General features: G+C 36.0%; 1 protein-coding gene across 1 annotated transcript; it reads left to right on the forward strand.

Annotated features, from left to right (window-relative positions):
- The first annotated feature begins 4,205 nt into the window (after window positions 1-4,205).
- On the forward strand, window positions 4,206-5,714 carry LOC129294718 (alcohol acyltransferase 9). The gene has a single exon (XM_054933183.1). It carries the CDS (start codon window positions 4,328-4,330, stop codon window positions 5,633-5,635), a length of 1,308 nt encoding a protein of 435 aa, XP_054789158.1. The 5' UTR covers window positions 4,206-4,327; the 3' UTR covers window positions 5,636-5,714.
- The last annotated feature ends 5,799 nt before the right edge of the window (window positions 5,715-11,513 follow it).

An 11,513-nucleotide genomic window follows, 5' to 3' on the forward strand; every position in this document is an offset into this window, starting at 1 on the left:
GACGTCCATCAATCCGTCCTGTCTTGAGATTGGTTCTGCCTTTCTCCTGTCTGAAAAGACGTGATGGAGGGACGCAGAAGGACAAGAGGAGACAAACTAAAGGAAGGAAGGAAGAGCACCGAGCTGTAATCTGCGAATTCACCCATGAACAGCAAGCTGGTCATTAATCGCATCAAAATGGTCCGGATTAGACCCTTATCTCAAAACACTTTTAGGGGCATGTATGCATGTCTTTCGAGAGAGCCCTGCACCTGAACGTCTCTGTTCAGATACACGTGTTCAAATATGGCGGTGCGGTTGAGAGAGGTGAAACATGGAGTGGAAGAGAATCTGGAGGGGAATTAATTGGGCGGTGGGAAGTTGGGGGAAGTGAGTAGGGCATCTGGGGACTGCGTTACTGTCAGTGTCATCGGTAAATTGGCTGCACATGAATCCAAAGACTCTGGCATGCACTTTCACTTGCCAGCACCCACATAAACTGCAGATGTAACGCACCTTCGCTGTCTCCTTCAAAATAGTATCTCCCCTTTAAATAAATCAAATTCGTTTGTTTTACACTGCTACGTCGTGTGCATTATTCATTCACTCCTCTGGGGCTGTCCAAAAGCCCCATGTCACCAATTATATATCATATATCATATACAATATGTTGAAAGGTCTCGCCAAGTCAATAGATGTTGACAATTGAAATTTAAGTTGCCTGAAACTTCATTTCGCCAGTTAATTAAGAGTATAATTATTGGGACCGACAAATTAAATGAAAAATATTTCAAATATATGTCTGGACAAGAGAATGGATCGGCAGAAAAGAAAAGGCTGCATACAAACAAACTAGATGTCGAGAGGCAGATCGGCTGGTTCAAATTTGGCAGCAAGCAGCGGGTTTGAGATCATCAAATGAGTGCGCGCCTTGCCTCCGCATTAATTGGCCGGAGATCTCATTGAATCTCAATCCACATCTTGAGGAGGAATAATAGCCCTATTTGGTACACAGCATTAGTAAGTAAAGATTGGGATTCGGATTGAATTAGAGTAATTTCACCTTTAACATATTTGATAGGAAGCATTTTTCAATATTTGAGATTGCTAAATCCCACTTAGGTGGAAATATTGAGACCCACCACCCCCCATAATATTATTCAATCCTGCCAAAATTAAGCCTGAGATTGATATTGTTTAGATAAAAATGTCTTTCTAATCTCTCTCATTTATCATCTACGACTACTCTCCACTTCTTCATTTCTGTCACAAGTCATTCATCGCAAGTCGTTTTCATTGCCATCTGTCATTCCAGTCACATCTTTCGTCACAAGTTGTCTCTGTCAAAAGTTGTTCCCATCGCCATCTCTATTGCAAGTCATTCCTATTGCCATCTCTGTCGCAAGTCATCTCTCCTTCCAGATCGCATCTCACTTGCTTTCATTTGCTATTATTTTTCTAGATCACATTGGATTGTCATCTCTCCTTCCAGATCGCATCTCACTTGCTTTCATTTGCTATTATTTTTCTAGATCACATTGGATTGAAGCAACACGAGAGTGAGAAAATGGATAGCTTACTGTGAATTAAACTGGACAGTTAAAGGCGTCATGTGTGGAGCTTGATTGGAGAGTAGAGGCAGTAGCCTCTCGGCGCCATCACGCTCACAATTTGAAAAAAGATGAAGAAGGGTTCATCAAAGTTAGGGTTGCTTTTTTATTAAAAAAAATTTTAAAATATTATCATCTTTTTATAATTTATGTTTAATTATAAAATATAATAAAAAAAGTATTTTTTATAAATATTACCTCATATTAAATATAATTTTAAAATCTTATTTTCATTATTATTTCTCTCAATCTGAGTCATAATTTTAATTTTTTAAATTAAAACTTACATACCAAACAGGGTCAAAGGGTAATTGTGTATTTTTTAAAAAATTCCAGCCAAACAGAATATATATATATATATATATATATATAGGTATGTATGTATGTATGTATAAAGAGGAACCGATGACGACGTTTACGCTGGCTATAGTAGCCGTTGCTTGCATTAATGTTTCTGCATTTAATTATTCATCGTGTTCAAAAGAGACAAAATCCCCTCATCAGCCTAGGCCAAAATTCTGGGGACTAGGGCACCCTTTTTTTTTTACTGTGCCACAAATCTGGGCGACGATATTCCTCACAAAGTGACACAAGGATTACTCTATGCGCGGATATCATCTATCCTTGCTCGTGGAGGCATCCGCCTATTGTCCATCCAAAGTCCCTTTCATTATTTCGTTTCATTTTTCCATCCACGCTAAAATATCCCTTGTATATAATATGCAGTGCGCTGTGTGATTCTTTTTCTGGGTATTTATTTATGCATGCTTATCACCTCCGATTTAATTTATATGACATTTTTAAAAAATTTATTTAATATTACTTATCAATTATAGTACGACTTTTTAAATAATATTTAAAAAATATTTTTAAAATTGAAAGAAAAATTTATATAATATTAGTTTTTTGAATTTGTTATGTGAGGATATATTGAAAATTTTATACATTTTTTTCTTTCCATTAATATTGAAGATATTAGTAAAAATAATTTATAAAGAGTATCAGAAGAGTATAAAAATTAAATTTTCAGTTACTATATTATTATGCGATGCATGCATTTCGAAAAGAGACCTCATAGATTTCGCCTCGGGAGCAATAAAATTTTGGAACTTAATAATAAATTTGAATCTGACCATATATTCCTCAATTCACTTGTTTTACATGGTTACGTATTTTCGGACTTGATGCGATTTATATAAAGGTTGAAATATATTTTTAATTCTTTAATTTTATACTACATTTTATTTTGATCCCTTAATTTTATAAAATACTATCCCTTAATCCTAAAATTATTATTTTTATTTCAACAATTTTTTACATTGAATATATTGACAAAACATTTTTATATGTTGATATATTAAGTTTAATTTTTTTAAAATAACCCAATTGACATAAAAAAATATTTGAAAGTAAAATTAAAAGATTAAAGGATTAAAAAATACTTTATAAAATTAAAAAATTAAATTAACACTTTATATAAAGTTAGAGGAGTTAAAATATGTTTTAGCTCATATATATATATATATATATATTATTGAGAAATTTTGTGATTTGCTCGAGTCGAAAAGAAATTGAGCGACAATATTATTAATATCTAACCTGAAAATTACAGGTAAGTCGCAGACATGTAAGAGCTGATCGGTATAGTATTGCACGCATTTTGTTGTTTATGCGAACGATGACATATCCTGCTACTATACTGTAGTCTTCTTTTACTGTTTTTTTTGTCTATGTTCTTAATGCTGAAGGAACCATGACTAATTTACAGTTCAATGTCATACAAAGAAGGTTGTGTGTATCCATGAATGTATGAATAAATTTAACGAGGTGTGGATGGAGCGGAGAGATAATAATTTTTTTTTTGGGAGACATAATAAATTTAAAGGGAAGGTGGGATTCCCCTTGCGTTTAATTTCAACTGTAGCGCTGATTGAATGAAGAACAATCATGTCATGAGAATTAATTATGGATCTTTGAAAACGTTTAAAAATTATCTAGTTATGCGATATTGGGACAAGCATTGCTAACGAAGTAATCAAGGAACGGATATTAGTTATGGAGTGGTTTTACCTGGTCTTCATTTTCTGGCCCCTTTACAACGCAGACACGTTTGGATTTGGATATATATTGAGCATGGTTTAATTTCCAATATGGAGAAGAGAAGCAGCAATGGAATATTTGAATCACTGGAATATCTGGAAGGAAAGTGAGAAGAAAAAGATAAAAACCACCAAACACAGGACCCAACCCAAATGGTATGTCTGGATATCATGTGGATACATATTACTCCAACTAGATATCACAAAACAATAAGCCAATGCATTTTACCTTTTGCATTTTAAATCTTGCTAATGGCCTGAAGTCGCTGGAGAGGTATATATATCACGCAACCAAAAAAAGCAACCACGTGGATGAGCTGCTGGGTACGTAGAAATAGGGGGAGTGATAGCTCTCACTGATCACTCTCCCCTGGACAGACAGAAAGCAAAGCTTGTTTTTATTATATTTTGTTTTGATGTTCATTTTTCTCTAAAGCCGATGCCCGCAGAATCTTGGCACAAATCTTTCACTGTTACCGTACAAATTTGGGTTTTGGGGGGGGCGGGTCCCTTCATTCCTTCTTAAAAAGCTCGCCCCGCCAACACACACCCACAAAGCCATCTGCACCACATCACTAGCTGCCGCTTCCTTCTAAATTAATTTTCCTGCAAATTCATAGCCTTCGTTCAGCAGAGCACATGGGAAGCTCGGTGCGGGTCCAAGCAGCCGTCGTCATAACTCCTTCTGATCCAACTCCATCTTGTGTTCTCGCCCTCTCCGCTCTCGACTCTCAACTCTTCCTTCGTTTCACTATAGAGTACCTCTTGATCTACAGATCCTGCCCTGGCCTGGACCGCGGGGCCACCTCGGCTCGACTCCAAGCCGCATTAGCTCAAGCTTTGGTTCCGTACTACCCGTTTGCCGGGAGGGTCAGGCCAAGCCTCGGTGGTTCCGGCCTCGAGGTCGTGTGCAGAGCCCAGGGTGCGTCGTTCATTGAGGCCTTTTCTGACCGTTACAAAGCCAGCGACTTCTATAAAGCCCCCAAAACGGTTACTTCCTGGAGAAAACTCTTGTCCCTCTACACGGCTGATGTTCTCAAAGGATCACCGCCGCTAGTGGTTCAGCTCACGTGGCTCAACGACGGAGCCGCGGCAGTCGGTGTGGGGATCAATCATTGTGTTTGCGACGGTATCGGCAGCGCCGAGTTTCTCAATTGTTTCGCTGAGTTGGCTTCTGGGAAATGCCCGGCACTCCGGCCGACACCCCTTTGGAACCGTCACCTTCTCAACCCATCGCACGGGAGTCCCGGTCGGGCCAGCCGGACAATCCTCCCCGAGTTCACCCGGGTACCCGATCTGTGCGACTTCGTGACGCGGGTTTCCAGCGATCTCAAACCAACCTCTATCATATTCGACAAAAGACGCCTGAACGAGCTCAAGAACGTGGCTTGGTCGATGAGTCCACTCAGCGAGTCTTCCTACACGTCCTTCGAGGTCCTGGCGGCTCATGTATGGAGAAGCTGGGCTAGAGCTTTGGCTTTTCCTTCGAACCAAATCCTAAAGCTGCTCTTCAGCATCAACGTGCGGAACCGGGTGAAGCCGGGCATGCCCCAAGGGTACTACGGGAACGCGTTCGTGTTAGGATGCGCCCAGAGCAGCGCGAGGGAGCTGGTGCACATGGGTCTGGGGTACGGGTCGGGTCTGGTGAGGAGGGCAAAGGAGAGAGTGGACAACGAATACGTGAGGGAGGTGGTGGAGCAGGTGTTCGAGTCGAGGGCGAGTCCGGACTTGGTGGGGGTGCTGATCGTGTCCCAGTGGTCAAGGCTGGGCTTGGAAAGGGTTGACTTCGGGGTGGGAAAGCCAGTCCATGTGGGACCCATATGCTGCGATCGGTATTGTCTGTTTTTGCCGGTGAATGATGAGAGGGATGCTGTGAAGGTCATGGTGGCTGTCCCTACCTCTGCCGTTGACCAGTACCAATATTTCCTCAGAGCTTCTCATTTATGAGTTTGCTTCTCGTCTGTTGACTTTTTTCTGCTCAGCTGTCAATTTAGTTATCTATTAATTAATCCAATCGCCTTCTCCCTGTTATGAGACAGATTTTAAGGGGGAAAAAAGACTTTGTTTATTATAACTCACTTAAAAAAATATTAATTAATTTTTTTACATTATATCTATTTAAAATTATTAATTATTAACTATGAGAAATAATATAATGGTCAAGAGAGGTGCATGTATGCCCACAATGTAATATAATATGATTTATTCCTTTTCTTATAAATGTAATGTATTTTTAACTGAATCTTAACCTTAATAAAGTAGTTATTTATTTTTAAATTAATTTTATTTTTTATATTTATTTTTATTAAACACTTTATAATAACTATAAAATTACTATCAATAAGATTATTTTTGAAAAATAGTCAATAATTACTTTAAACACTTAACTCCTTAAAAAATATTTGAGAGAGTATTTTTTTTTTGCAATAACACATACTTTAAAATATGGGTAAAATTGAAATTTTATTTTATTTTAGGATAAAATTAACTACTTAACTATTTTTCTTAAGTTTGGATGGGGTGGTTAGAGGTGGTTTATAATATATCTGACTTAATAGCCTCTTCTTAGTTCCATCTCCACGTACTTAATAGCAAATAATAAAAAAAATAATCACCCTCATTTAATTTAATTTGTTTTGTCTCACACTCGAAGTCAATTATTAGTTGGTTTTCACGATGCTGTTGGACGACGCTGTTTTTCCTTTTTATTTCTAAAGAAATGTTTGCATAAAATTACTATAAAAAAAAAAAATCGAGTCAAGCGTGGCAAGACTTAACTATCAAAGGATTGCGTTGGTAACAGTCTAACAGAGAAATTCATTATCCAAGGAGACGATAGTCAGTAGATATCCCGTGCTTGTGAAACAAATGAAGCTTTTCATTCGTCAAGGTTGAATATCATGTTATCTCTGCTAGGGTCGCACGTATAGCTTAATTGACAATAAATAGCCAACAAATTTCCTTTTCTTTTCTGTTCCTTTTTTTTTCCCCAAAACGACTTGCTTGAATATATAATTCAACACCCGTTCTCCTCTCCCTGTCCTTAAATCCTCTGATCATTCTTCGCAAAGCATCCCTAAATGTAGATTAGAGAAAGCTTGTTTTATTTTTATGGCTTAAAATAATGTGATGTTGGAAAAGACATTGACGATCACGATGAGCATGTGTTCTCAGAGCCTATTAAAAGATATCTTTTAGAAGTATTTTTTTTAATTCTTAATATAAGATACATGTATTATGATATATTAATTATATTGTTCTAATATAACTCTTACTTAAATCCATTAACCATGATAGAGACAAAATTAATAATCCAACTATTTTTTTTAATGAGGTAGTTAAAGGTACTGTACAATAAAGATCGAGGTGTATATACAGGCATCTTGCCATCACAATACAAGTGTTTAATGTGAGCAAATGTTTAATCTCCATATATAAATGATATTGGATTGAATAAAAAAATTCGATCGCTGATTTTATTTCGTATATGATGATTATTGAACATATAAAAATCTTATCTGCATGGTGCCTGTAATTAATATAGTCATTTCACGTGCAGTTTTAATAAATTGTGAGGAAATATAGTTATATATCCTTACACTAAATCCAACTATCCAGGTTTTTGATAAGGATAGATGCTTGATCTTGAAAAGTATTATAGAATGCGTCTAAAAGAAAACAATGTCGATCTATAATAGTGTGTTAAACGATTAATCTAATGTAGTAAACCTTCAACTTGCGCTGAACTAAAGTTTCAACATGAGCAGATGAATCTAAAACTGAATTGATTATGAATGGAAATTAAAAACTAATTAATCTCAATGACATGGATAAATTTCAACTAGAAACGGTAGATTTTGGAGGCAAAAATTTAAGTTTCAGCTGAACCTAGCTTGACAATCATAAATTAGCTAGTATGTTATGCAAAACATTTTTTTCAATGGGCTATTTTTATTTTTATTTTATTCTAGGATAATTCATTTTCTTTATTTTAGAGTTATTTCAGTGGAGTCAAATGTTAAATTCATCACAAAAATTAATGAAAAATTACCTGGCTAAAAACGTATGATTGCCAAAGACGTGCAATTACATAACTATAACTAGCTAGCTCTGCACATTTCGACTCTTTTTTATTTATCGGGCGTGTGAGAAAGAGAATTTAAATTGAAGTGGCTTATCTATTGCGCATCTAAATAAGAAGAGCAGGATGCGTGCAAGTTGCAACGTGGGATTTGAAGAACAAGAGTACAAGTCACTTATATTGAAAATTATTTCGAAATAACATATAACAATCGAACGACCACTTATTTGCCCGATTATAATGCATTATCGTATTGGTTTGATTGAGTAAAAGTCAATATACTGTACGAATGATTAAGGACACATCGACTATTCTTTTATATTACACTTGGCTTCCTAATTGCTGTTTCTTCCCCTTCGTAGTCTCTCCTTTTCTTTCTCTCTCTGTTTTTTCTTCACTTTCCTAATCTTTACTTTTCATTCATTCCATAATTTTAAAAAATTATTTAATAAAATGATAATGAATGGTGAAAATTTAATAAGTGAAGAAAAAAGGAAAGACCCTCCTTCCCTCGCGTTCACTCTCTTGTCTTTCTTTCTTTCTTTCTTTGTCATTAGAGAGCCTTTTAGAGTTCCATGTGATGTCACACTCAATGATCCTCTAGGTGCCTTAAAAATGCGACATATGATTTTCTTCAGGAAAAAAAGAAAGAAAAAACAACAAAAAGGAAATAATTAACTGACAATTCTCTTCCCAGCTCATCATTGTGTTAATAACTTATTGTGTCCTCAATTATTTTCTATTCATTTGAAAGTGAACTCGAGCTGGTAGTTAGCTTGGGTCACAAATATAGGTAGAATCGTGTGCAATAATTATAAAACAAAATGTTATGAAAAACGTTGGAGTGTAATATGGAGAATGGAAATTTTTTTTTGGTCTGGACTGAACTGATTTTTTTTAAAAAAAAAATGTGAAGTTTCAAACTTGTAGATAAAGAAAAATTGTACCTCCCATTTAAACCAAATATTACTCATCCGAATGGCCAGCTAGTAGAACTCGCTGTTGGGCAAATTCTATTAAAAACATTCATATAATAAAATTCCCACAAACTAGAGAAATACAACGGAAAACTTAAGATTGCCACTCGCTATTGCAAAATGATTTGTTACAGAGTTTTAATTTCACCATAATTATTAGAGGGGAGGCTAGCGTTGTGGAAATTGTGCATGTATTCCTTCGAATCCTAGAAAGCTCAAAGTAGGAAGTTTAATTAAGAGGCCCAAACTTAATTGGACCCAACACCCATGAAAACGGATCCGACTCTTTTTTTTGACCGGGTTCCTTCTTCTCCTCCAGCCACTGTGAGCCATAGATCTAGAGGACACTGCCGGCGACCAACTGCAGTGAACGACGACATTGGCAACCTGGTGAGCAGCAAGGGATGGAGCACGATAGTGATGCTGTGAACCTTTACAACACTGGCTCCCAACGACGATGTGGCAATTGTCGTCGACGGTCTTGAACCTCTTTTCGGCGATGGCACGCCAAAAAAAAAAAAAACTACAAAACGTATATGACGCCGGCGACTTGCAGAACCTTTTGCAGCAACGTCGCTTTCCTGTGTCTTCGACGACAGATGCCCCAATAGCTTGTCTCAAGCGACAGTACAGCGACCACGAAGAAGATGCAGGGAAGGAGGAGAGAATAATGAATGCAATAATAATGAATCAAATTTTACAGGGAGAATGATATTAAAGTCACACTTAAAAAAATTAATTATTATAAAGTTTATTGACAACTGAACTAAACTGCATTGACAACTGACAATTGGTTCAGTTATCAATAGACCTTGTAATAATTAATTCCCTTGTGTGAGACCTAACTGTAATTCTCCCAATTTTATATTTGATCACAACACTCCCTCAATATCATGATACACATATGAGTATGTTTAAATTTTATATCCATACTCATCTTCAATGACAAGGATATAAGGAGAACTATTAACACATGAGCATGAATTTCTATCGATATATCATTATACGCATAAAAATAATTAAGATATATAAATTAATATTTGTAATCAGGTTTTGATATTACGTGTTAACTTTAATATATCAATTCATATAAATAAATAAGATTTAAACAAAGTAATATGTATGTCTAAAAAATTTATAACTGATTGTGATAACTCAATTATCTCGAATGTAGGTAAACACACAACCTGTTAGACCTCTGTAGTTTTTCAGTGAATGTAAAAATAATTGAGAGAATGAGAAAAAGAGTCGTGTGTATTAGTTATCAACTGACTGCATTATATGAATCACATTAAATAACCGTCTCAATAATTAATTAATTAATTAATAAAATCTCACGTTATTCTTAATTCAATCAATTATGATATAGGAAATAATTGATAGTTACAAGGTTATAGATTAGGGTCCTTCTGTTGGGCTTATTTGTGTGGTTTACCTATCACAATCTACACAAAATCATAAAAATCAAATTTTTTTAAATTTAATTAATTAGTGCACATTCATAATATTTATAAATATTCTAGCCGTTTTTGTTGTAGAGATTTTAGTCTCACCTCAACTAAAAAGCACAAGAGAAATGATTAGAAGAGAATAGAAAAATAGATATAGAGGGAATCTTTTGCCTAATATGTAGGCACAGTGGAAGGGCTGTCACTAGTTTGAGCACCTTCTAGAGTGTAACAATTTTACCATATGTTAATTTAGTCTACAAGCCTCTATTTATAACTCACCATCATAGTTATCTTATTACTTAACTAGACTGAGTAAATTCCTGAACCTAGATACAATCAGTTAATTGGAGCCACATTTAGGATATTTTCATTATTTTGTTATCCTTAATGGTGTCTCATGACTCAATGATATTTAAAATTGGGATATCAAATTTAAAACAATTTCAATATATAATATAATACAATATAAAATATCACACACTTGTTACTGGATGTTAAAACACACACATATTGCCATGATTATTTTCTTTGAGAGATGCGTGATGGAGATTTTGGTTCGTTCCATTGGATTCATCCAATAGGTTTTTCTTGCTTCAACTTCTCATTGTTTTCAGGGTGTTGGTTTTTTTTTGGGGGGGGGGGGGGGGGAACCTTTGCATACCTAGCATTGGGCTCAGCTTTGGTTAGCCCATGTCTGAGCAGCGGATTTTGCTAATTAAAATTAAACCTCAACGAGGGGAAAAACAACTAGCCAAGACAGGAGGTTGGAGGGTAGAAGTTGTACATCTGCAGATGCTATACACTTAAGTTGATATATAATTTTTTTTTGGGTCAAAGAGATCTTAATGCTATAATAACATAATTTATAAACATTATATGTATATTTAATTGTGAGACGATTTAAGCTTCATGTGTCTGGTATATATGCTGCAATACTCAAGAGTTTCTCACTTAACTATAAATATGGATTGTAGCAGCTACCAGACTTAGTTGATTGAGAGAGTTTTGATGCCCATAAATTCTGCCAAAACAAAAGCTAAGGAGCCGTTTGATTGTTGGAAAGAAAGAGAATGGGAATGGATAAAATTAGTGGGCCGAGCGGGAAAACGGGCCCATGGTGCAAAACAGGCTGGGTTAGCCCCCCTTGCTCCTCTTCCTTCAAAGGGACGGGGTTGTGTTTTGTTTAGTTCTTTTGTACCTTGCCCTCGCCAACGTGAATTTCTCCCTTCTGCGCGCACTCTGGCACACAATACATATATGCCCTGCCCTGCTCTTCTCTTCTACCCAAGTATTTATTCCCCCTTCTTGTTTATAAC

The sequence above is a fragment of the Prosopis cineraria genome, unplaced genomic scaffold (genome assembly GCF_029017545.1).
Source record: "Prosopis cineraria cultivar Desert tree isolate PC_DT_omini unplaced genomic scaffold, ASM2901754v1 PC15, whole genome shotgun sequence".
NCBI lineage: Eukaryota > Viridiplantae > Streptophyta > Magnoliopsida > Fabales > Fabaceae > Prosopis > Prosopis cineraria.